Raw genomic sequence first — 27,801 nt, forward strand, 5'->3', positions numbered from 1 at the left:
TAAAGAGAAAAGAGATATATAAGCAGTTAGGAATTTTGTTTCAGGAAGGAAGAAAATATCAGATCAGAGAAATAAAGAACAAGGATTGTTTGATGTTAAGAAACTTGGTGAGGAACAGAAAAGTGTAATAATAATCCCAAAGCATTATTACCCAATAGAAAGAAACGGCTCTGGAAAAATGACCTATCATTTCAGAAGAATCTTTTTGTCTACTCTATCATGTTTAGCTAAATAACCCTTTACCACATGCGTCTTTACCAAGGAGTTTGTGTATGAGGTGACAGAGAGAAGGGAATGATAAAGTAGATTTCCCATAAAGCATGGTCATAACAAGAGGAACAAGAGGATGATGGACACTATGGAGCTAAGAAGCAAACTGATAAAAGTGAAATATTACTTCAGAGTAGGGAAACTTCCAAAATCAGCTTATCTAACACATGCACATCACATGTTAGATAAACCAAATTTAAAGGCTTCACAGAGCTATCCTGTGTCAGGATCTGTAGCTTGTGTGATGACAGGGTAGGCATCAAGAGATTAAGATTTGGGTGGGAGGAGGAGTATGCTTTGGGCTGCTCTAAAACTTGTCAGGAAGACCTAGACCTAGCTACAAATTTGGCCCAGGGCAAATCCTTTAACCTCTAGCTAACATATATACATACACACACACACACAAACACACATATATATCATATAACATATATGACATATATAATAAAAGGTATATAATGACCTTATATACATAAGGTCCAGCCATATGTATGTTTGTGTGTGTGTGTGTGTGCTTGTATAGACAGACATATCTATCTATATCCCTAGTCTACCTATGGAGATCTTCTAATTTGATTTCCTGCAGGCATCTCAAACAACCTGCCTGAAAGAGAACCTAAACTTAACTCATTTTTGTCAAGGACATGCCCATGATATAGGAACTCATTGGTTGAACAGTAAGACACATGCATAAGAAAGTGTGAAGAACTCCTCCCAAAGTCTCCATTTAACAAGGGTTTCCAGGCCAACAGCATCTATCTCCCACCACACTGCCCTCCTCTAGACTGGGCTCTATCATCCCCTTCTCCCCTGATTCTAGCTTCCTTTTGTGTCTTGTCCTCATTTTAAGAGTGTAATCTCCTTAGGGTCAGGAATTGTCATTCTGGCACACAGAAGGCACTTAATATGTTTATTGACTAACTTCACAATCTGGCCCCAACCTACTTTCCAAGCATATTGAACATCACTCCTTCACATTTCTTTCTGTAACTCACCCATTCTATCTGTGCCATCCCTGGAATCTCTTCTTTGCTCACCTGACCTTAAAACACCCATATACATCTTCAAAATTCAGATCATGAGGCATCTTCTACATGTGCCCTTTCCAGATTGTCCAAAGTATTAGTGCCTTCCTACTTCCAATTTCTCTTTGTATTTATCATATGATTTTTGTCACTACATTCTAGGGCCTAGCACATATCACAAATGGATTGAACAAGCTGTATACAATTTTTCTTTAAATTCCTGTTTTGTGGGGCTTTTAAAAATAAAAGCATATTGGAAAACCAGTATATCACAATAATGCACAATTATGGAGAAGAAAATGTATAAATGGTTAGAAGTAAAAAGGTGCCAAGAACAAGAATTCTTTTTTAGGCTGCAAGAAGGTGATGATTTTAAAATAATTGCAAAAAAATAAATGCAGGAAGTCTACATTTTGAGTAAAGTAATTGCTTTACTAAAAAAAAAACAACTAATGGTTCAATGTAAATTGACATGAATTTTTACAAATTTTCAGCATTTGCTGGACATTGCTGTTGTAAGACACTGATTTGAAAGCTGAACACTACTGATATCTTTTCTTTCTTTTTTTTTTTTTAAACATTTTTACTCGTCAAAACACACCAAAAAAAAATACAAGTGTTTATACATGACACAGATGGTCACATGCTGAACTGTTCAATACAGGAAGACTTCATGATCCAGGACCCATAGCCATGCTGCTGTAAGTACGACTTCAACAAGGTTTTAGCTTCTTGATAGGATCCAGACATGCACTAAGGAAAGAAAAACATGCCATATTAGAGGGTAATCAAACAGAAAAAGGGATGATCCAGTTGGTAAGTGGAAATTTCAGGAATATTCTGAGAACATTAAGATCTTTAAATAAACAAGGTAAGCCTAACTACTTCTTTAACTTAAGGGAAAGATGAGAATATTCTTGGAAAATTCTATTTCCATTTTTAAAAAATTTTTACATTTAAAAAATTTTTCTGAGCACACCCATGCTCAGAAATTTCTCTAATCCCAAATATAAATATACATTCCAAAATTACTCTTAGCTGGGTTTTTAATCTAGTAAAGACTACTTTCAGAAAATGAATCATTCCTCTTTGGGGCCTTAGGCCTAATTCCTTCTAAGATCCATGTGACTGTTGGGTCACCAGGTACAACTCATTTCCTTTGGCTTCCCCTAGGGCTGCCACCAGCAGATTCATCTTTCCTTCATGTTACAAAGTGAATAGGCAAACCCTGTGGGAATTTTCACTAAGTCCCACCCTACACTCTCTTTTTGTACTAAGAGACCACAGGCGTGCTATAGATGAGATGATGGAAGAATCCTGAGATTAAAAAGAGAGAGAGATCAGAGATCAAATTCTCCAGCGCTCTCTGATTGATATCCCCAAAAAAACCATACTGCAACAATGTTTCTACAATTCAATTAAGTAGAAAATATTCTAAACATGTAATGACAGATGATTTTCACCAAAAAAAAAAAAAAAAAAAAGATAAGTAAAGAGTCTTAAAGAATATTCTCCATCATGAGCCACTCAACAAAAAATAATTGAATACAAAAATTGCTTTTTCTCACCTTTGGGGATTTCCTGCAATTATTTCTGGTAGAAATTAGAAAAGCAACTTAACTAACCTAGCATAGCTACAAAAGTATTAGGATTACCAATTCATAATACGAGAACATTTAGGCAGGAGGAACCTTAAAGCCCTATTAACAATGCATTAACATATCCACACTAAACTCAGAGAAACAAAATTTCCCCACAAAACTGGGGAAGTTCCAATAAATTAACTAGATCTGAGACTTTGAACATGAGAACTTCTTTAGGCCTCGATTTTATCTACCAGATGAGAAAATTCAATGAGATAATCTTCACAGCTTCTTCCATCTCTAATCTTCAATAATTTTAATGCACAGAAACCATATAAGCTTTAGTGATTCTTCTAATTTAAAGGATAATCACAAAAAGTTTTTTAAAGATCTATTCATATTTTAAAAAATGATTTAGGTAGTTCAGAATCAAAATTTTAATCAAGAGAGGAAATGGGATAGAATTATATTGTGGAAAATTGATACATTTTTGAGTTTCCTTTTAGTTAAATCATAAGGACATTAGAATCAAGTCATCCAAGATCAAAAGAGAAACAATAAATTGGGAAATCATTTTTACATTTAAGCATTCTGATAAAGGTCTCATTTCTAAAATATGTAACTGACTCAAATTAAGAATTCAAGTCATTCTCCAACTGATAAATGACCAAAGGATATGGACAATTTTCAGATGAAGAAATTAAAACTATTTCTAATCATATGAGAAGGTGCTCTAAATCACTATTGATCAGAGAAATGCAAATTAAGACAACTCTGAGATATCACTACATAACTTCTCAGATTGGCTAAGATGACAGGAAAAGACAAAGATGAATGTTGGAGGTGATGTGGGAAAACTGGGACACTGATACATTGTTGGTGGAACTGTGGATGGATTCGGGCCATTCTGGAGAGCAATTTAGAACTATGTTCAAAAAGTTATCAAACTGTGCATATCCTTTGAACCCAGCAGTGTTTCTATTGGACCTACATCGCAACACGATCTTAAAGGCAGGAAAGGAACCCACATGTGCAAAAATGTTTGTGGCAGCTCCTTTTGTAGTAGCAAGAAACTAGAAACTGAGTGGATGCCCGTAAGTTGGAGAATGGCTGAATAAGCTATGTTATGGAATATTATTGTTCTATAAGAAATGATCAGGAGGATGATTTCAGAGAGGCCTGGAGAGAGTTGCACAAACCGATGCTGAGTGAAATGAGCAGAACCAGGAGATCATTGTACATGGCAATATCAATATTATAGGACAATCAATTCTGATGAACATGACTCTTTCCAACAATGAGATGATTAATGCCAATTTCAATGATCTTGCGACGAAGAGAGCATCTACCCCCAGAGAGAGGACTGTGGGAATTAACGTGGATCACAACATAACATTCTCACTCTTTTTGTTATTGTTGGCTTGCATTTTGTTTTCTTATTCATTTATTTTCTTTTTTTAATCTGATTTTTCTTGTGCAGCAAGAGAATTTTATAAATATGTTTATATATATTGGATTTAACATATATTTTAACATGTTTAACATATACTGGATTGCTTGCCATCTAGGGGAGGGGATGGGGGGAAATAGGAGAAAATCTGAAACATAAGGGTATGCAAGGATCAATGTCAAATTATCCATGCATATGTTTTGAAAATAAAAAGTTTTATTTTAAAAAATAAGTAAAAAGGCAGAGTTCGCTCCCCCCCTCCAAAAAAAAAAAAAAGAATCAAGTCATCATCTCCCAAAGTGATTCTGGTGAGTGAAATAAACTACAAGTCAGAGGAACTGAGTGATTGTACTAATTAATCAAGTCCAAGTTTGATGTTAAGTAGCCTGAAAGATTTAAGGCTGAACAATTTTCATCTTAATACCTTAAATACATTTTCTTACTTTAAAAATATACCTAAAAATGTCATCTGCATCCAGAGAGAGAGCTACGGAAGCTGAATATGGATCAAAGCACAGTATTTTCACCTTTTTTTGTTTGTTTTTTTCTTATTTTTTTTCCCTTTTAGTCTGATTTTTCTTGCACAGAATGATAAATATGTTAATATGTTTAAAAGGACTGCACATATTTAACCTATATAGGTTGCTTGCTGTCTTGGGGTGGGGGAAGGAAGGGAGGGAGAAAAATTTGAAACACAAAGTCCTACAAAAATGAATGCAGAAAACAATCTTTACATGTATTTTTACTAAGAAAAAAAAAAAGAAAAATACATATAATTCTTTCAAAAGATATTCCTGACAAGGTCAAAATGCCATTCTCTTTCTTAAAAGTGAGAGATGAACCCCATTGTGGATACACAATTGTAGTATATATATTTTCAGTAGTGCAGCATTGCAAAAATAAGGGTATAACTTCCCAAGGAGATTAATTTCAAAGACATCCAAGTTCTTGTATTTCTTGGCATCATCTGACATTGTAGTATATATCCCATCTCCCTCCACTAAATTCTACCTTTTTCCTTGGTTTCAGAGATGTCATACTCTTGGTTCTTCCTCTTTCTCTCTAATGTATTTTCTGTCTCCTCATAATCTTCTCTATCTCCTTAATGTCGCTATTGCCCTAGGGTTCTATCTTCGATCTTCCACAAATCAATTCAAAAATTTATTAGTCAGGGCAGCTAAGTGGCACAATGGTTAGAGCACCAGCCCTAACATCAGGAGGACCAGAGTTCAAATCTGGTCTCAGACACTAAATACTTCCTAGCTGTGTGATCCTGGGCAAGTCACTTAACCCCAAGCTTCAGCAAAAGAAAAATAAATATTTTTATTAAGTCCCAACTATGTGTCACCCACTGGGGACACAAAAACATTTAAAAATAAAACTACCCTTCTCTACTTACATTCTAAATCTCTTCTCACACCATACTTCTTGAAGTGAACTCTGAATGGATAGTAGTATATGAGTAACTGTTGGGGGGACCTCAAACTCAGCATAAAGCAACATGGAGGAGTGGATAGAGCACTGAGCTTGGAGTCAAGTAGTCCTGAATTCAAGTCCTGCCTCTGACATTTACTAGCTGAATGACCCCCGAACTAGTCACTTAAGGTTTGTCCCAGTTTCTTCATTTGTAAAATAAAAGGATTGAAAATGTCCTCGAAGATCCCTTCCAGTTGTAAATATATGATAAAACAGAGACCATAATCATCTTTCCTCTAAAACCGGCTTCTTTTTCTTCTTTCTAGCTGGGTCATCACCATTTACCTAATCTCTCAAATCTGGCAAATTTATATTCTCACTTGCTTCTTATTCAACTCACAGTATTTGTCACTTTCTAATGTTGGATTGTCTGTTTTTCTTCCTTCCCTTCTCTGGCCTCACTGCTACCATACTTGCTTGGGCAGCACTTCTTTGTCCCCATACCAAAACGTACAACAACTTCCTTAAAATAGAAGATTTTTCTGTTCCTCCCCATCCTTTTCTCCAGCTGCCTATAGATGATGGCAGAATCATCCTTTCACACAGATCTGATTAAGTTACACTTCTCCCTAATACATACCGAAGAAAAGTTTTTGGCACTGGTAGGAGGGCACCCTATTTAAAGTCAGAAAACCGAGGTCCAAATCTTAGTTCCACTATTCAGGACCTGTGTTATCTTGGGCAAAATCAATATAGATTCCAGCAATAAAATGAGGACTTAAGACTGGATTTCAGTTCTAAAACAATGATCCTAAGATCCCTGAATAATCTGGTAATGTCCTGTCTACCTCCCTAGTCTTGTTCTCACTCTCAGCATTCCCAATACCCAGAAGACATCTTGTGTCTTTTCTAATAGGTAATGCTGCCATTACCTATGTTTGACGTCTCAGATCTTACTCTAATTTTATATCCAACTCTTATGCACCTCTTCCTTCAAGTCTTTTTTCTCTGCCCTAGCTCCAACCCATGCCCTACAGGAAAGTCAAGATCTCACTCTTGGGGGTCTAACCCACTGCACTCTTTGGCAGAATACTTGCTCCAAAAGATCTAGGGTTTTGTATGTGTGCTCCCTCTACTGGTGCAGATCATTCTCATTCATACTTTCTTCTTGCCTATCTTTTCTATAAATTTTCCAGAGGCCACTCTCCTTTAAGGCCCCTCAGACTATCTACCTACTAGTTCTTGTTCTCCTGACCCACTTTCATGTGCAATCAGACTCCCTGGATATCTGTTACACCACTTCCTGCCATCACTGGAAGCATTATTAAAAAAAAAAAAAAAACATGCTGTAGCCCACCTATGGTCACATTTCACATGTCCACTGCCCTTTTAGTCATCCATAAATCAAGTCAATCCAACAAGCAACTATTAAACACCTACAAGGTGCCAGGCATTGTGCTGCACAAAAGCACCCCTGCAAGAGACTCTGTTCTCTATAAACTTACATCCCAAGGAGAAAAATGCATGATCAAACTATATAAGAAGCAAGTTCATGGACTATGACAACAATTGGAGGAATCAGGACAGATCTATCAGGACAAGTAGTCCTTGGGTTGAGCCTGAAGTAGGGGTTCTATGAAACACTGGAATGAAGGTAAAACATTCCAGATATGGCAGAGGGGAGAAATTAGATAAAGATAAAGACACAAGAGATGGAAATATTATCTACTGAAAACTCCAGATATCCACTTGTGAGTCAAGTCAATGAGCATTTATGAAGTCTTATGAGCCAGTATTATGCTCAGAATTGGGAATGCAAAGACAGATAACAAAATTTCTGCCTAAATCTAATGGGAAAAAAGTGACATGTGAAAGGAAGCTGAAAAAAGAGAATATGGAGATTCTGTAAGGAATCAGCAAATCAGAAACAGAGGCAGCAAGAGCAAAGGGTTATTTCTGCCATGAGAAGTCTAGGAGTAAGGTGAACTTCCAAAAGGAAGAGATTTCTATGGCACACCTGGTATAAAAAGTTCAGAAGTTAGAAATGCAGCCTAAAGAGGGATATAAGGGGAAAAAGCATGAAATTAATCATGAAAGAAGTAGGAACCAGACTGTGAAAGGTTTTTAATGCCAAAAGAACTTGTATTTTATCCTAGAGCCAATAAAGAGACAGAGAAATTTTCTGAGCAGAAGAGGCTATGGGGTCTTTCCTTATTTTAGGAAAATCAATTAGCCATATATGTGAAAAATGGATCTGCCATGTTCCTGACACACACAAGTATCTAATAAATTATTCAACTGATTGTTTTGGGAATTGTGATTATTCCAGAATTTTGCAACTATACAGGAAAATACTTGTATTTAAAAAAAAAAAAAGAATTTTATGACTATTCCAAGGAAATCATGATGAAATCCAGAGAAGAAATGATGAATTAAGGACAGAAGTATTTCTTCCATTTTTTTCTTTCTACAATAAGGTTAATGCAGAAATATGTTTAGCATGGCCTCATATACATAATGGGTATCATGATTCTTGCATTCTCAAAGGATGAGGAAGGAGGAAAAAAATCTGGAACTAATTTTTTTTTTAAAAGATGAGTTTTATGTAAGGATCATCTTAAGACCACTGCCAAATTCCCAAACTGGACAATTTGGCCTCTACTTCTATTAAATTATGGGTCCAGTTCTTTGCCCTCCTGTAATTTCTTCTCAATATAAATATACTGAGGGATGGTCTCAATAAACTATTATCTTGGCAAATCACACTAAGATAAGCCCTTTTATCCATGGTACTACTATGAAGCTTTTCCTCTTTGAGATAGTCTTCAGATACCAGTGAGGAGGCAAGCTCAACCATTAATTTGGTTTCACTATCTGCACAGTATCATTGGTCTAATCAGGCTGTCTAATTAGCCACTGTCAGATCTACTGTACCCTGACCCTAATATAGTGATGTCATTTTGGACCTTTTCAAGCATAAACACCACCACCCAATCAACAATAACCCTCATAGTAGGAAAAAAAATATTGTGGGAAACCCTAAGTAATTGAAAAAACAGTAAGAGAGAACAATACCTCTGTCTTCATGTTCCATGAGAGCCAGAAGACTCTATGGACAGGATGTTTATTTTAAATCTTTTCAAATATAATCATTATTCTATCAGGTATTCTTGGTTACACTGTACTTCAAAAGGAAGGATTAAATATGGAAGGAGGGGAAGTTACTCAGGATGTATTCCTCTCTTCTCCTTTATTTCTAGTCTTATATGGAGAAGTGACCTTTCTGACCAAGGCAAACTCTTCTACACACACCCTTAATCCCATTCCATCCTGTCTTCTTGTCCATTTGGTTGCCCTTTTACCGTTTACTCTTGTTAATCTTCAATCTCAATCTTTTCGCTGCTTTCTTGTTGGCAAACTTGTCTCCCTCTTCTTAAAAACCTCGACCTGATCTGAACATCTCCACTATTACACTATAGTTCTTTTCTCCTTTATAACTAAACTCCTTGAGAAAATCATCCGTGCTCATTGTCTCCTAACTTCTCACTCAATTCTAAACTTTCAGTAATCTGGCTTCTGACATCATTGTTCTACTGAAACTATTCTCTTAAGTTAACAATAATCTCTTAAGTGTCAAAGCTAAAGACATTTTCTTAATCTTCGTCCTGTTCAACATCTATGCAACTTTTTATAATACCACCTTTTTTCTCTTGGATATCTCTAGGTTTTCATGACTTTGCTCTTTGCTCTACCTAACCAACTACTCTTCCTAAGTCTACTGGATCTCCAATAGCCTCTATTCTGGTCCTCCTCCTCCACTCCACAGGGTTTCAAATGATCACAATGCAGATGATTCCCAGATTTATATACCCATCATGATTCTCTTTCCTGATTTCTAGGTGCACATCAGCAATTATTTACTGTACTTTTACAACTGTCAGACCGATGTACAGACATATGAAACTCAATATGTCCAAAACAAAACTTTCACAAACTTCTCCTCTTCCAAAGTCCCCACTACTGTTGATGACCCTACTGTCCTCTCAGGCACCAAGGCTCATAATCTTAGGGTTATTCTCAAATCTTACTTGCATTCATCTCACATCCCATGTTGCCAAGTCTTGTCATTCATAAGCATTACTCTCTCTCCACTCATATAATCATCACCCCAGTAGAGAACACCTCATCACCTCATGCCTGGACTGTTGCAATAGGCAAGGTGGTATCTCCAAGTGAAAATCATATAATCATTAACCCAGTGGTTCTCTTATTAACCCCTGAATTAAATAAAATTTTCTGACTTTTAAAGCTTGCAATTCCTGATACTTTACTTCTCTCAACACACTCTCCTATCTAGCAATAGTGGCCTTATCTAGCCATTTCTTGCACATGACATTCTATCCCTACACACACAGGGCCTTTTCACTAGTAATCCCCTACATCTAGGCTGCTCTCCCACCTCATCTCTTCCTCCTGGATTTTCAGGATTCCTTTAAGATCCAGGTCAAACCCTTTTCTACAAAAGGTCTTTCCCAATTCCCTCACCCTGCTTATGTCTCATATGTAGTTATTTGCATGCTGACTCCTCTGTTAGAATATTAGTTTATCCCAGGTTTAACACATAGAATTTAAGAAACATGTGTTGATCCCCAGATATTAATCAACATGTGCCTGTTCCCTTCTCATATTCAAAGATGTCCTCATTATAAAGTAGGTTATTATCAAGATTTTGGAATGGGTCTGCCTTTTGACGGCAACAGTATCTGTGATTTCTTCCCTAAGCTAGATCATATAAAACAATCTTAAATAAAAAGCCTAGATTGGCTTGGTTTCCTGGAGCTGTCCTTCCCAACTTTACCCCTCTACTTGCTTTTCATTGTACCTGGGTTCACTAAAGCATTATGAATCCAACTGTGGGGGTTCTACTCTATTGTGTAGATTTTTCACACATTGGCTGCAGTCCCTCCAGTTTCAGTTGTGAATGTTCTTGGGAAAAGGTGTCTTAATTGGGTGAACTTAATTTCTTTGTTGCTTATGTTTTAGAAGGCCAAATTTTTAACCTTTCCCCATAATCTTTTTTTCCTGAGGCAATTGGGGTTAAGTGACTTGCCTAGGGTCACACAGCTAGGAAGCGGTAGAACTTGGGTTCTCCAGAATTCATGGCTGTTGCTCCTCCATAATCTTTTACACAACAATTTTGCATTCTAAGTCAGGTTTGTCCTGGGTTGCCATATTAGCTGTTGGTAAGATCAAGCACTTGATGGCTGGGGGTTCTTCTGAGATCTTTTGACTTCATTATTATGAGGAATGTTTTATAACAAGAATTAAATTTTGTAGGAAGTAGTCTTAACTTGGGTCAAAAGTTTAACTTTTTTCCACTTTTTCACATTAATAACATTGCTGAATAGGTATTTTGAAGCTCTAGTAAAATGCGCATGGTATTTTTTATCTTCATCTCTTCTTCTGATCTAATATTGGCATATTCAGTGGCAGTTGTTTGTCTGTTAAAATACATATAAAAGACTAACATATGATGTTCTTTGTTCACCATGTCCACTATGGTGAACTATCTTTTAGAGAAAATATTGATGATGCCCAAGGACATGGCTTCTGAATAATCTAAAAACCTTGACCTCTTTTGCTTCTTAAAACCAAACTATACTGGTCAATATACTTTTCATTTTCCTCCTTCCTTCTGTCCACCTAAGTCAAGGAGTACCAAAGTCTACACTGACTTGGCTTGAAGCATCCTGTTAAAGTTCTTCATTTTGGTTTCCTCTCTACCTCATTCTTTGCAGATATTTACACACAAACATAATTATTTTCATGGCAATTTTTAATTTTTGCTCAGCATGAAGATTCAAGGATGACTAAGAATCCCAAATGTTCTTGTTGCCTTTGGACATATGATCAGAACAATTTCTTGACATGAGTCTCCAAGGAAAACCTGTGCACCATCCTTCCATTTAGATCCTTTTCTTTCAGCCTTGTTTTTAGCAAAAAAAAATGTAAATTTTGATGTAATTCAGTTTTCCAATAATTTATCAACTTGTTACTCACGGGACACTCTCCAAGAATGCCCAATATCAAATGACAGCTTCCATATGTTCTAAGAGCTGTGATTTACTCCTATTACTCTTTTCCATCCTTCTGCCATAACCACAGTAGAAAAGATACACCAGCACTCAGAGAACAACTAACTTCTTGGAAATGGGCCCCACCAAACCTAATTATGTTGCGTCTCAGACAAAAGATTCAATTTGTCACTAAAACCAAGCTGGAAGTTTTTCCAACCCTATATAACTTATCAGAGCTTAAACTTAAATGGCCTAAGCTTCAAAAAACCAGTCACCTTCATTCCCACAAGGAGGCATCAGAGAACTTTCATGAAGAGCTTTGGATTATGATCATGTAATATTATGTAGAACACATGTGTCAAACTCAAATAGATACAGATACCAGAACGCCATACACTGATTTAGAAAACCACAAATTATTATCTTGGTGGTATATTTTAATTTATTTTGTTAAACATTTCCCAGTTATATGTTAATCTGGTTTAGGCTGCATTAAAACTTGTTCTTTACCTCAAGTATTCAACACTGTGTCTCGAGTCAAATAGACTTCTAAGAATATACAGAATTTTAAATGATTATTTAAAAGAATCATTCGTTATTTTATATGGTCATACCTCAATGCATTTCATTCAGAAGATATTTGCTAATAACCATAGTGAATATTCCACAAAACTTATGCTTGCATTTTTATTTTTGTATGAGCTTTAAAATAAAATGGCCTACATTAAATTATAAATAAAGCTAAACCGATGTAGTCAAGATTAGAAGAAAAACAGAAAATTGGAGAGGGGTGGGAAAAAGTCTCAGTCTGAAGTATATGAATCATTCCCCAAATGATAAATGACGAAAAGATATGAAGAGCAGTTTTTGAATAAAGAAATCAAAGTTACATATAGTAATATGAAAAAAAAATCTAATTCATCATTGATTAGAGAAATGCAAATTAAAACAACCATAAGATTTCAACTCATACTTAACAGATTGGTTAAAATGATAGGAGAAAATGATAAATATTGGAGGGAGTACAGAAAAACAGATTGGTTAAAGTGATAGGAGAAAATGACAAATGTTGGAGGAAGTAGAGAAAAACTGGAACACAAATACACTGCTGTGGAACTGTGAACTGATCTAACCATTTTGGAGAACAATTTGAAATTATGCCCAAAGTGTTACGAAAAGGTTAAAGGAACCTTTGGGTTATACCCTTTGATTCAACAATACCACTATTAGGTCTGTTTTCCAAAGTGACCAAATATCCTAAAATATTTTTAGCAGCTCTCTTTGTGGTGGCAAGTGGAAATTGAAGGGATATTCATGAATTGAAGAACAATTAAACAAGTTGTGGCATGTGATTTGATGAAATACTACTGCATTGTAAGAAATGATAAGCAGGTTGATTTTAGGAAAACATGGAAAGATTTGCATGAAATAATGAAGAAGGAAATGAGCAGAACCAAAAGAATGCTATATACAGGAAGAACAAAACTGTTCATAGAATAATTGTGAATAACTGAGCTATTTTTAGTATTAAAAAATATTCAAAGCAACTACAATGGATCTAGAAAGGAAGATGCTATTTACTTTCAGAGAAAGAAAGGATTGATAAATAGAAATATGCATAATATGGTTTTATATATACATATATTTGTTATACATATATACATACACTCACATACATACATACATACATACATACACACACACACACATCTATTTATCTTTCTATATATAGCTACAAAGATCTCTGTCAAATGGAAGTAGCATGGGGTGGGAAGGGAGGGAGATAATTCAGAACTTAAAATATAAAAAGTAAATAAAATGGTCATTCCCTTCAACCACTCTCACCTTTGCTGCATGATAAGTACTAGCTTCAAGCAAGTCTTCTCTTTTAGCTTCCTTGGCGAGCAGATTAAACCGACTTAACATTGCAGCCTTACAAAGACGACTCGCCATTGATATACCACTTTTGAAGGGCGAACTAAAGTGGAAAATAAACATCCATAAATGATCAAATTATTAAGTTAACTCTGCTAACATTTACTGACACATTTCAACACACATTCAGTAACACTGTAGCTGAGTACTCGCTATTCTCAAGCAATGAAAATATCCATATGATGCTTGAAAACATTTCATGGTTGCACTAGAATTGCTGAGGTAAGGACTCTTAAAAGAAAAATTTATCCCACTATTAGGAGTCCTTTTCTGGGCTTATTTCTTTTCAGTAAAATAATATACCAAATATGTACAAATATACCAAGTAAAATAGTCTATCCTTTATATTAAAGACTAGGAATGTTTGAATTCTACCTTTTTTCTTCATTACCAAAAAGGAGTGTGGCTGAGTCAGCAGGAAAGGTAGAGCTTTTAGGTAGAGCCCCAAGGGTTTACCCCATACAACTCTTCCCAGTGAGGAGGAAATAAGGTTCATGAAAAGACAACCCAGAACTACAGAACACTTGTTTTTCTCGTTATCCTATATGCCCACAGAGTATTAAGGCCTCAACCAGCATCCTCAAGTAATCAGCTCTAAGGGAGTACAACAGCATTCCTCCATCACTGTCCACTCTGCCTGCAGACATGGCCTCATCATGGTAGCCTTGCAAAAAAAAGAAAAGGTTCCAGTGGGGGAGGGAGGCTCCTTCTAACAGACATGTCTGGGGCCAGAGGGAAAAATGCACAAGAATGCACTTAATTGGATAACTAAGCATTTGTCAGTATGATCTCATAATATAATGGGAGTGGTAGGGGAAGGCTAAAGAAAGGTTTCCTTCCAACTGTGGATTCTCTAGAGAGGAAGGAACTTCCTTCAACACAAATTAGGAATTTACCTAGCAGTGACAATCTTAGAAAGTGGGGCCCAGTGTCACACAGGTGACACAGACAGGAAATGGATCTAGGTTTTCCATATTCTAACGTCACCTCTATCTACCGCACCAGTTTCTTAATTAGCATGTGTCAATGAGATAACAATGAGATAATGAGATTAATCCATTTTCCAAGCATTGTGAAACTTGGTATTTTCTACAATGGCATATCTAGGCTAGAGAAATGGCAAGTTTGATATGAAGAAAAACACTGAATAAAACTCAGGTTATTTTTTCAAAGACATTTACATTTCTATCAAAGACTCTATTTGAACTCTAACTCAGAATCATTTCTAACTTCTCATACTTCTAAATCACTTTTGATTCATTCAGTCATGAAGCCCTTATAAAGTGTTTACTATGGGCCAGCCCATAAATGCTGAGGATACAAAAAAAAGGTAAAAATCAGTCGTTGCCCTCAAGAAGCTCACATTCTATTTTCAGAAACTACTGCTATTTCTCATAGACTTCTAAAACCTTCTGCTTTCTATCTGGATAGCCTTATATGAGATAACCTGCATGCAATATTTCATTCTAGGAGAAATCTTACATGCAAAAGTCACATTTATTTTTCCAGAGCACATAGCATCATGTAACAATAAATAAAGCTCTATCTAAAACTCAGTACATGCATGATATAGGACAATTTTCATTTTAATATAGTCTTAATTATAACAACTGGCTGTTGTTTTGGAAGAGAAAAATTGTATTTTTATTTTTTTACATTATGTACCTACCACTTTCTTATAACAGCAACTCTGAAGATACCATCTTTAGTATGGTGTTGTAAGGTAACACCACCATTTAAATAATCTAATGTTAAAGATACAGAATAGCCACATTTCAGAAATAAAATGTCCCCCAAAGACACTAATTTTTTAATTTTGTAAGTTTGATATATAGCATATAGATATTTCAGATTTATATTCTATGATACCCATCACACAAACTTGATAAAAGTATTCAAAATCAACTTTCTTGGCTTAATAAATAACTTTTGGGAGAAATTAATAATTCTTACCTTTCAGTGATTTTTCCATTTATTCCATCTACAATTTCCAAAGAAATGTCCCCTTGTGCCCAATTCAGACTCAGGGATTTATATTCCAAGTCTGTCAGAAGTGGATATACAGATGGTACCAAGCTAATGTTAGGTCTATTGACCAAATAAAACATAGGAAGCTTGGAAGTAAGTGCATCATCAACACGTTGCTTTATAGCTATTTCTAATCCTCTAGTATCACTGCAGCTTCCATCCCCTAGAAACAGAAAAAAAAATTTTGTACTAACAGGAATGGGGCAGGCAACACTCAACAACATTCAAACACCTCTATAGGCTGGGCACTATGCTAGGCACTGAGAGTACAAAAGACAAAAGCAAAATAGGCCCTGCTCTCCAGGAGTTTCCATCCTAATGGGAAAAAATGTAAGCCATTTAACACATACTAAACATGTACAAAATAAAGACAAGAACAGCAAAATCATATGGACATGTATACATGTATTGTATTTGACTTATACTTTAACATATTTAACATGTATTGGTCAACCTGCAATCTGGGGGAGGGAGTGGGGGGAAGGAGGGGAAAAGTTGGAACAAGAGGTTTTGTAACTGTCAGTGCTGAAAAATTACCCATGCAAATACCTTATAAATTAAAAATTATGTAATAAAAAATTATCTTTACAGGAATTTGGAAAAATAAAATACTATTTTAAAAGAAAAAAAATAAAGATAAGAGCATCTTGGAAGGGATATCAGCAGCTATGAGTATCAGGGAAGGTTTCGAGCACAAGTGGTGCTTAAGCTAATTTAGAGATTCTAAGAAATGGAAATGAAGAACAACTTTTGCTTTGGCTTCCATCACTGCTACACGCTAATATTCCAATGTAGCCATGATCAGTTTTGATAGGTATCCCTTCTAATGACACAAAATAAAGCCCATCTACTCTCTGGACTTCTGTCCAGGAATTCAGTGCAATAAGTCCAGAAACAGCCTGGGAGCCTTCTTTAGGTTTCCTTCACAATAAACAGACTCCAAAGGATGAGCATCAGTCATCTTTCACTCTCACTACATATAGCCAAGTTCATATTTTTTTTCAACGCATACATATCTCTGATGAAATCCACATAATTCCCCAATGATGACATGGGGAAATTGGCTCACACTCACCACCATCCTTGTTCCATTCTTATTGTTTACCTTTAATCCTTCGTGGGGGCTATGTTATTCCATGATGATCAGTCATACAATAACATTACTAGAAAACTGATGTCAAAGAGATGGGCCTTTGTTTCAGAGAAAAGTCTGTAGTTATAAACATAAGAATTTCCAAAAGACTGCACAATTTCTAAGGTCTAAGAATACATGTATCAGAAATCCTGATGCTCTATGATCCTTTATCTGGATTTCATATATAACACCTTCCTACTGAAAATCAGGTCAAAAAATAGCATAAAATTTTTAAAACAAACAACATTTTCCCCAAAAGTATAGAACAGGAGCCCCCAAGCGTATAATGTGGGTACTACATTAGCTAATATTTTGGCCTAGATTACAAAAGGAGAGCAAGACAAATGAAAAGAGGAGATGATCCTATCATGCTCCTCTCTGGTCAACAGCCCATCATGTTCAGTTCTGAGTATCTTATTTTATAGACACACCCTGACAAACTAACAAATAACTCCGAGGAAAATCACAAGAAGAGGACCCGGGAGCATTTGGCCTAGCAAAGGAAATCTGAACAAAGTCCGATAGAACAAATTGTTTCAAATACTTACAACAACTATGTGGGAACAGTTCTTTGTTATTACAGAACATAGGCTAAATTAATTCTTTTGGAACTTAGCGCACTTCAATTGCTGTTATACTAAACAGAAAGTAGCAATAGTTCCAAATAATGAATCAGCTACTAAGAGCAATCTGAAAAATATGGTAGTATGTCGGCTCCTTGAGAATAGGAATTTTTTATTCTTGTCTCTGTCTGCATCCCTAGCACCTATGTACAGTACAACTGCTGACACGTTATACAATTTTTAAAATTAAATTGGGAACTCACACCAAGATGGTAACATATTCCTTTCAACTCTGCATCAGTAGGGCTAATCAATATCCATACTATATTAGTAGTAAGATCACTTCATGTTTTGGTTCAAACAACCTACAATTTTTGACAAAACAATTCTTTTCATAGAGGAGAAATAGTGGAAATGAAAGAACAAAACAAAACAGTTTTTTTAATAAAATGTTTCTGTGTTTCCTCTATTCCTGGCTATCAACAGTGGCAAGATGACAACCCAAAATAACTATGTCCAGTCCCAGCCTTACCAACTGCAGAGGACTAAGTGACTCTTTAAAGCTCATTAGTAGACCTAGAATTCATTAACACAAAAGCAATACATGTAAGTGTCACAATGGAAAAAGACAGCTATCACTAAAACACAAATTTGTCCCTCTACACACATAAAAAGCCAAATCCCTTAATTATCTTTACCTCAAAATATATTAGAAATCAAGGAGAAATAATAAGAATTTTAACAGATAAAACTTAAAGGAGGTCAAATAATCAGCCACAAGAATATACTTTCAAAAAGCTATCATTATAAATAACTACTCTTTATTTTTTAAAAATGGCAAAAAAAAAAAAAAAAAACCCACCATCATTTTTACATATGGGACAAATCTATTGGGGGAGGAAAAACCTTCTTATAGAAGAACCCCCCCCAATCTATGTAAAATAATAAAACTTGAAAGTTATCAAGAGAGGCTTCTAATAGTGGTTAAGACTGCCTCCAAATGAAAGAAATGACTTCATCAAAATGAAACCATGCATCAGAATAAATGGTAATCTTCCTCCAACAAGAAGAAAACAGAGGGGAGAGGATAGGAGAAGGACAGATAGAAAGCGTGGAAGGAGAGAGGAGAGGGGAGAGAAGAGAGATCAAGATCAAGAGGGGAAAGAGGAGGAGAGAGAGAAAAAGAGAGAGAGAGAGAGAGAGAGAGAGAGAAAGAGAGAGAGAGAGAAAGTGATAGTTAGGCAGACACAGAGATTGCTTCTTCCATTTTCCAATCTATGCTGGATCTTTTCTGAGGAAGAGGGAACTGTAGCATCTCTGGGAAAAACATTCACTCTAATATTCTTCAGGCTATAAAGAAACAAGAAACAAAGTCACGACTTGTGCTGCTGCATGACTAGTTTTATGTTCCAAGTGCTTTCTAGGAATTAAATCAGAAAGGTCAATCATAGAATTAAATACAGAAGAATTCAGCTGGTCCAAGAGAGGCAGGATTTTGTTTAAACCTTGACAACTAAAACTTTTGTTAAGAATATTCCTCAATAACTAACTTCTTCAGTAATTAGCTCTGATATCTAATGATTATTAGACACAAAAAGTATTTCCTAAGATGCAGCCTAAATATCTTCTCTTTAAGGTCAAACATTTTTTTCTTGTTCTGGCCTCCATAGAGCTGGGAATCTGTTGATTACACTTCTTTCTATCTTTTCAGAGTGTTAAATTCCATTCCAGCTTAAAATTTAATTAGTTTCAAGGAAGCATTCATTCTTCTCCCTTCCAAAGGAAAGGGAAAAAGAGAAAAGATAATGAAACACATCTTTTTTTCTTGGCCAAGATGGAAAACAAGGGAGGAACAATGTTATCTACGTTGCTGGAGGCAGTCGCTGGATTACATGTCTGTTTTCACCTGTTTCCCTCAGTTACAAAAGATAGAGGGAAGAACATTCAGAAATGATTGTGTTATAAAAAACAAAAAACATTTACAAAACTTTTTTTTAAAAGAACAAAAATGCAACACAGTTTGAACAAAAGCAGAAAATCAAAATATATTTGGCCAGTTATTACATATTATTAATTGGACTAATGTCTTCAGGCTTAGGTCTCGAAGCTAAGAGACAGTGAGGAATTAGAAGCTATTATTGTTTCTTACATGCTGCTAACACCCAAACATTAAAACCACTAAATTTACCAGTTTTCTTTCACACATAGAAATCTTTCTAATTTTAATTGGTCATATTCTAGACTGCTTTTGAAACTCATCAGAAGGCTTTCAAGACATGTGCTTACCCACAAGTATACTGCTAATGTAAATGGGCTGGATGAAGTGGCTGAGTAGGGCTCCCTGCACCCCAAGCACCTCCCATCTGGTTAGTTTGTCACTGGAGGACATGCTGCTCACTCGATTAACCACTTCTGCAGGGCAGTAAACTGTGAGATAAATCTTGCCTTCTACTGCTACATGGAGACTCAGTTCCTCATTAGCTTCAAATGCAGATAAGGATCGAGGATTGAGACGTCTAAAAAGGAAACAGTGAGGAGTTAACTCTTAAAGCACATGTCCCAAAACAAGAGATCCATATTTAACATGTTAATGAGAAGAGAAAAAGAAAATGGCCAGGATTCAGAGTTGATCCTTCTGGGAAATGGCCCCACTCTTGAAGACAAAGTTATACTTCCTCTGTTCTGATTTCTTGACTATGATCTTTACCACCACGACCTCCCCATATAGATAAGTAACCTCAAGATTTATAAGATTGTCCTTACACCCCATGAGGGAGGAAGGGTTTGGGGAGAAGGACTGACAAGGGGGAAAATCAAAGTGGGGAAGCGCTGAAGTTCAAAGACTCTCTCATTCAAGTCAATACAGTGAAATTGAGAGGGAACAAGGTCAAGTGCTCACCTTGGAGCAGGAGACTTGGGTCTAAACCTTGCCTCCCTCACTGGTAGCCCTGTTCCTGAGTCTTACTCTCATCCTAAGTAAAATGAGTATAATACCTAGCTTACAAGATTAGAGTGAGGATCAAATGAAATATCCTTATGTCACTTATTATTAAAGACTAGAACATGTTACAGTTGCCTGTATGTCTTGGAAATGAGTAATAACAATAGATGACAAACACAAAGACCTGGAAGGATAGAGCTCTTAAGACCCTCACAGCACACAAAAAGGAAGTCAGCTTTCATTCTGTCAAAGTACTCCAGAAAGTAAATCTCCATTAACATCATTATTGAAAACCAACAAGCTAAAGGCTTAACTAATCACTGTCTTGACCAAACCATATTATCCTCTCTAGGAGGGAAAGAAAAGCCAAAACAAGAATAAGAACAAAGACGCTATTTCTTATTCCCATCCTGATTGCAAAAAAGAAAAGAAGTGGGGGAAAAGTATAAGGAAAAATTGGAATCTGGTCCAGAGATGCAGCTCTACTTGCCACAACCATAAAGCTCAAAATTCTCTGTTTTCTGTCCCTTTCATATGGAATGCATGAAATTCAATTCACTTCCACCTTAGGGCTCATATCTAGAAAACCTGTCTCTGCCTCTTCCTACTGCAAATCAGGTCAAAAAATAGGCAGATATCACTTTGACAATTTATAAAGTACTTGAACCTCCCCAAAACATAATGACTCAAGAAGTTAGAGATAGAATTTTCATTTGCAGTGTGAAAAATCAATCTCAAGAGGTTATATGATTGACCCCTGTATCACACAAGTACCAAGTATCTGATATAGTATTCAAATCCAGGCCCAGATTCTACTATTCTCATTATCAATGATGCCTCAAACATATGCTCAAATGTCCCTCTGACAGCTACTTAACAGCATGATTCTAGAGTCGGAAAGTCTGAGCATAAAATTGTTATCTGTATGTGATCTGATTTCATAACAAGTTATTCTAATTTGTTTAATTTCCATAAATCACTTAAGAGAAATAATATTTAAAATAATGAGTAATATTAGAAGAAACAAGGATATTTAGCCACATTATTTTAAGGTATCCCTTAATAATACAACATACAGAATACATCTGTGAACTTCTCCCTTTTCACATTAGACTGATTTTCCCACACCAATTATCTCCTGAGCCTTTATTACAGAACTTGTTGCCCTCCCTAAACTTAACTGGGAACCCTCTCTTCATGAGGTGAGAAGGACCCTCATATGACCACAACAGGAAGCATAGTGCCCCCTCAGTCACTTGGGCAGGAAGAAGTCTAAACCTAAAATAAGATCTTTGGTTCAATGAGAAAAGGAATGGGAGATTTCAGTAATAGTAGTAGTAGCAGGGGCAGCAAGTGGGAGTTACCATAGTGAATGGTAGCAATGAAGGACCAGTGTCAGGGGAGGAAGTAGAAAGAGAATTTAGGGCTGCTATAGCTCACAAGAAATCAACTCTTTCTGAGGAGAGAGAGGGATTACTCTGAAATATCCAAGAAGAAAAGTTCTCAGTTACTAAAATGATTGTTTCTAAAATAAACCAGTTTTTACAGGACCAGTTTTTACAAATACCTGAAAAATACTTACAGTTGTGACTTAATTTGAGCAGATCCTTTTGGTAATTGGTTCAAGTACAGATAAATGTTGATATTCTGCTTTAAAGTGAGGAGATTAGAAGCTGGTTCAGTACAAAATATTGACTTTTCCATCATAGCAGGGTTTTTGCTATAGAAGAGCAGAAGTTGTCTATAGAAGTACCTAAAATAAAGCAGGAAAACTTCAAAAGGAAGAACCTATCTAGAGACACAGTATGTGCAAGATGTGTGAGATAGTCCTAACCTTCTAAGTCTAGTATTCAAAATCATATACAATCCAGTATCATGTGACCTGACTAGTCCTATTCAGGGGTGATTCCAGGTACAGATCTGTTGCTTCCTCCCACCTTGAAGAGCTCTATGGTGAAATTCCATCCACATTTCCAAAGCCCAGCTCCTTATACTTCCTATTTCCTACCTTCTACTTCCAAGCAGGCTAAGATTTTCTCTTCTCATATGTTCCAAAACACAATCTCATTATCTTATTCTGTCCACATGTGATTTCCCACTGACTTGCTAGATTCTTAAGGTCCATGAGGCGGGTGCCACGTCTCACTTATGTCTGCATCTGCCCCAGATCTAGCATAGCATCCAGTCTAGTTGGATGATTTGTATCTCAATCTGCCCCTTCTCTACATAAAATCCTACTCCCAATTGCTCCACATCAATTTTCTCTTCTGTCCCACCAATGCCTTTTAAAAATGGCTTTTCATGTGGATCACAACATAGTATTTTCATCTTTGTTGCTGTTTGCTTGCTTTTTCTTCTTTCTCATTATTTGTCTTTTTGATTTGATTTTTCTTGTGCATGATAAATGTGGAAATATATGCAGAAGAACTGCACATACTTAACATATATTGGATTACTTGATGTTTAGGGGAAGGGGATAGGAGGAAGGGAAGGAAAAAGTTTGGAACACAAGATTTTGCAAGGGTGAATACTGAAAACTATTTTAACACGTATTTTGAAAATACAGTTTTTTTTTTTTTAAGAAAAAATTTACTTTTCTTAGGATAGGCTTCTTTGCCCCTGTGCCTCCCTCTCCCTCCGATCTGTCTTGGAGAGCCCAGGGACTGTTTCTCTCTCCTCTGCTGCCAGAGAACATAAGGTCTATCTCCTGAAGGAGAGGCAGATGCTCATGAGGGTACAGAAAGGGAGACTGCCCTAGATATAGCAGCCGCTACTGTGTTCAAAATGTCAGGCTCAGACACTAAAACATCATCACTAAGAGGTGAATCTGCAATTGAAATAACTTCCCGAAAAATCATTTCTACTGTGAAAATTTTCTGAAAGGCTAAATGAGAAAACTTATATATGCTTAGAATGGAAAATAATAAACAGATTTTAATGAACTTGTCAAATCTGATCTTAAACCCAAAAGGGACAAGCGTAAAATAAAGTGTCAAGCCATTAAAAAAAAAAAAACAGCAATAAAAAATAAGTGATGATTCAAAGAGCATCAAAACAACAAAACAAACAAAATGCTTCCTCTTTGCCCAATTAGTTGTTTTAAGTGACTATGCTGATAAAAATATTTTAGAAGGCTTATATGACAAATATAGTCCTTATGCCCTTGCAAACCTTCACAGGTTCCAAAGGAGCTCTTTTGTTGCAGATCTAGGATGATCCCCTTTCACCACCAACAGTCTTGAGGTGGACCCTCTAGCAACAGGGAAGGCCAATTGAGATAAGAAAGAAAGGCAGCCTAATTCATCCCGTCACCTCCCAATCCCTGCAGTAGCCCTGCAGATTACACCTGTCAAAAAGACAGTAAATAATGACAGGAGACTGGCCATACAGACAATCTGGACACAAAAGCTAGTTAAGACACTAGTGGCCTTACCTGAGCAAGGAACGCCTCGCAGTAACTACAGCATGGGTGTCGTGAAGCACACGCCCATCCGGCTTAATGCACTGGCTGTAATTGTATTCACCTGTGCCCACAGCTACAACTTCATGCTGTCCAGCTGAAAAAGGACATGTCAAAAATAGAAGCTCATTTCCCCCCCTCTCTTCCCTTATATTTACATCAAATACTTCATGGATCCATGATTTTGAATGCTATTTCAGATTTCCTACTACCCATATACATTTAAAATGTGTCAAGCTGTCCAAAAAAGATGTAAGGAGAGTAGCTAGCTGTATGAGTCTACAGCATTAAGGTGATAACAGATGTGTTTAATTATAACACTATAAGTATCACCAGTACTACTATTAATTATCACAGCAAAAAGCCCACATTCTGTAGGGCTTTAAGATTTTCAAAGAGCTTTACATAAATTATTGCATTTAAGCCTCAAAAACTCTAGAAGGTAGGTATTAATATTCCCATTTAACAGATGAGGGAAATTATGACAAAGTTAACTCACCCAAGATCCCCCATGAGAAGTGTTTAAGGCAAGACTTGAAACCAGGTCTTCCTGTTGCCAAATTGAGCATTCTGCTGAAAGAGGTAGAATGGGGCAACATCTTCTCCTCTCCCTTAAAGCAGATACAGATCTCCTCTGTCTTGAAAAGATTTTGCCTTGGCTCTGGTAAGTCATCCTTCCTTCTGCTCACAAATTCCTCAGACAGAATTTACACTCACTGCTTCCATTTCCTCTCCACTTACTTATTACTTACTCCTTATTTATCATTTAAAATACTTCTCACTATTGGGACCAGATCTATAATCCATCAATATTCTCTGGCTCATGCTAATACATTTCCTACATATTCTCCTCTGCAGAGCTGTAAAGCTCTTCTTCAATTCAAATCAGCCAATGTGTATAATCTATACAATTCTACACGAGGCACTACACTGGTACAGAATTTTGTTTTGTTTTTAAGCCAGAACAAAATTCCAGCATCACAGCTGTTTGATAATAGCACAAGAGCTGGGATCACAAAGTCCAAAGGGATAGGATCATGTGGTCAAAGAATTCACATTCTAACAAAGAGCTTCCATCATCTGACTTTTTTCCCCCAAGCTAAGCTAACTTGATTTTTTACTACTTCCAATTGCAATCAACTCTAGAATGAGGCCTCATTGTCCTTACAACACAACTTTTCCTTGACATTACTCTCCCTTTTCAAACAATGTTTTCCCCCCTAACTATTCCAACCATGCCTTTTTCTTTATTTTTTCCTGTTTTTTGTTGTTTGTTTTAAGACTGAGGCTCCCCACTTGGCCCAGGCTGAATCCCACTATTAACTGGCCCAGGAGCTCTGATTTGGACTGACACACTACACCTCAGACAACCTGGGGGCTCCTTACTCCTGGGGGTTTCCCATAATAATGCTAAATTTCATTCAAATGCCTCCTCAGTTTATTAACCCAGCACAACTAAAAACTCCCAAACTCAAGAAAACCTCCAATCTCAGACTGTCCAGCAGCTGGGATTACAGGCATTTACCACTACACTTGGCTTCATGTGTCTCCTCTGAACTTTTATCACAATTCAAGTTAGTACCACATAATTTAGCAATTAACTTCCTGCTTTTTCACACAGTATCTTGTCTCTACAAAGCTCTTTGAGAACAGGGAGAAAGTCTGATACTTCCATCTCTGTAACTGCACTCCAATACTTCATTATTTCTAGGAGGCTTAATGAAGTCCAAATGGGAAATGAACAAAACTGGCCTTAGAGGATTTATGAAAAGAGCTCAATGATGGAGGTGCTTCCTAACAAAACTGGAGAACATTCGAGTCAAGGCAAACCATTCCTACTTTTCAAAAACAGAATTTTTCTTCTCTCAGTATAAAATGAGGAAAGTATAATTATTATGAAATGATTTGGGATTTTTCTATGAGACCGGCTGTGGATCAAGTTCTCTGGCTACTCAATACCTATGAATCAGCAGATATGTGAACTTCAATTATAGCACTTAGAATGTTTAAAACTTGCCAAGTTATTTCAGGGACTACTTTTGGTTAGATTTGTCTGTACTCTCTCCTCCCTCATGCCACTTTCCTCCCCACTGTTGCTGACAGTGAGAGTGGTAGTCATAGCAACAATGTTGGTGGGTGATACTTCAAATCCTACTGTTGTTACATGGACTCAGTCTGCTCCACACAGAGTTAAAGGGCAGTAAAAAAAAAAAAAAAAAAAAAAAAAAACTTGTGGATTGTGGGACAGAAGGCAGGTTTTATCAACAGGTTACTGAATTACAATTCAATTCATGACTTAATTATGCAAAATAACACATGATGCTTTCTATCTTTCCCTTTAAATCCCCATCTTCTAGTCAGACTTACCTCTTTCAATTACAAAAGCAGCCAGTGAGCTGCTACAATTCCAATATTCTGAATGCTTGGCAGTTAGACGATTAAAGGTATCCTTAATTGCCTCTGAGATCTTTGCATGCTGGATATGCCTCCCTTCTAGAAGAAAATATCAAAAAAAAAATAAATTAGAATATCAAACTTGTCCAGTTTGGGGATCTTCATCATCACTTTTATTTGTATGTTATCATGAACATAACACAAACTATCACTTGGACTCTGGGATAAGAGCAGCAATCACACCCTTCATTATATAATGCCCCAGTGGCAGCCAATGATATTTAGCAAAGTTCATTTCAACTATATTTGAAAAAAAAATTTTTTAAAAATCTTTATTGGATTACTTGCCATCTAGGGGAGGGGGCAAAGGGAAGAGAGGGAGAAAAAAACTTTAGGAACACAAGAGTTTGCAAAGGTTAATACTGAAAATTATCTATGCATGTGTTTTGAAAGTAAAAAGCTTTATTAAAAATATATATATGTGTGGGAAAAGGTGAAGAGCTTACAGATTAAGTACATATTGATCAGAGACTGTTAGCTAAAGTAGATCAAGTCTATAGGCCTCAGTTTTGGTTATCCGGATTCACGTGATTTTAGATAAGGCCTGGACTACATTCCATTGTCCAACGAAAGGGTTACGTGGCCTAAGAAGCTGTATATCACCTTGTTATATACTATGATTCAAGACAACTCCAATGGACTTGGGATGAAAAATGCCATCTGCATCCAGAGAAAAAATATGGAGACTAAATATGGATCAAAGCATAATATTTTCACCTTTCTACCCCCTTTTTCATAGTTTTTTCCCTAAAGAGGTAAAAATTTTTCTTGCACAGTATGAAAAACATGAAAATATACTTAAAAGAATTTCACATGTTTAATTTATATCAGATTGCTTACTGTCTTGGGGGGAAGGGAATGAGAGAGAAAAATTTGCAACCTAAAGTCTTGCAGAAATGAATGTTGAAAACTATCTTTGCATGCATTTGGAAAAATAAAACATTATTACTAAAAACTAAAAAAAAAAAAAAAAAGAAAAAAAGAAAAGAAATGAGACTTAAAGAAGAATAAGAGAAACTCTAGTAGGAACCAAGGCAGATCTGTGGCATGAAGCTATGGATAAAAAGGTGGAGAAGGAGGTGGGAAAAATTGGGGAAGGGACCACAAATTCTGGAAAAAATTTTTTTCTTTTTTAACCAATCCAAATTAAACCAAATGGTTTAACCAAACCAATTTGCCTCTCCCCACATTTGGTGCATCATATGTACCAAAATGCCAAAATACTTTTTTTACTCTTAAAGTTGGAAACACATAGTTTATTTATTATTAGACTTCTTTCTTATTAAATACTGGAACTTTGATTTTGACAAGAAAGTCATATCCTAACTGTATGACTGGTAAAACTTTAAATGATGTGGGAACTTCTGATAAGCCCTAAAATGTCCCCAAATTGGTTCCTAGTATGGTAACTGTTGGTCCTCTATTTCTGCCTAAATCTCCTAAGGATATGTTAGGTCAAGATCT

At 36.2% G+C, this 27,801-nt stretch overlaps 1 protein-coding gene across 1 annotated transcript in view; it reads right to left on the reverse strand.

Annotated features, from left to right (window-relative positions):
- Positions 1 to 1,706: 1,706 nt before the first annotated feature.
- ADAD1 (adenosine deaminase domain containing 1) overlaps positions 1,707 to 27,801 on the reverse strand; it is a 39,403-nt gene continuing 13,308 nt past the window's right edge. Inside the window, exons 5-11 of the mRNA XM_051966246.1 lie at positions 26,251 to 26,376; positions 23,857 to 23,980; positions 22,006 to 22,176; positions 19,769 to 19,998; positions 15,710 to 15,947; positions 13,667 to 13,799; positions 1,707 to 2,048 (exon numbers count right to left, since the gene is read on the reverse strand). Coding sequence (XP_051822206.1) covers positions 1,935 to 2,048; positions 13,667 to 13,799; positions 15,710 to 15,947; positions 19,769 to 19,998; positions 22,006 to 22,176; positions 23,857 to 23,980; positions 26,251 to 26,376 — 1,136 coding nt within the window. The 3' untranslated portion in view covers positions 1,707 to 1,934. The remainder of the gene's footprint in view (positions 2,049 to 13,666; positions 13,800 to 15,709; positions 15,948 to 19,768; positions 19,999 to 22,005; positions 22,177 to 23,856; positions 23,981 to 26,250; positions 26,377 to 27,801) is intronic.

This window comes from Antechinus flavipes, chromosome 6, assembly GCF_016432865.1.
Source record: "Antechinus flavipes isolate AdamAnt ecotype Samford, QLD, Australia chromosome 6, AdamAnt_v2, whole genome shotgun sequence".
Classification (NCBI taxonomy): Eukaryota; Metazoa; Chordata; class Mammalia; order Dasyuromorphia; family Dasyuridae; genus Antechinus; species Antechinus flavipes.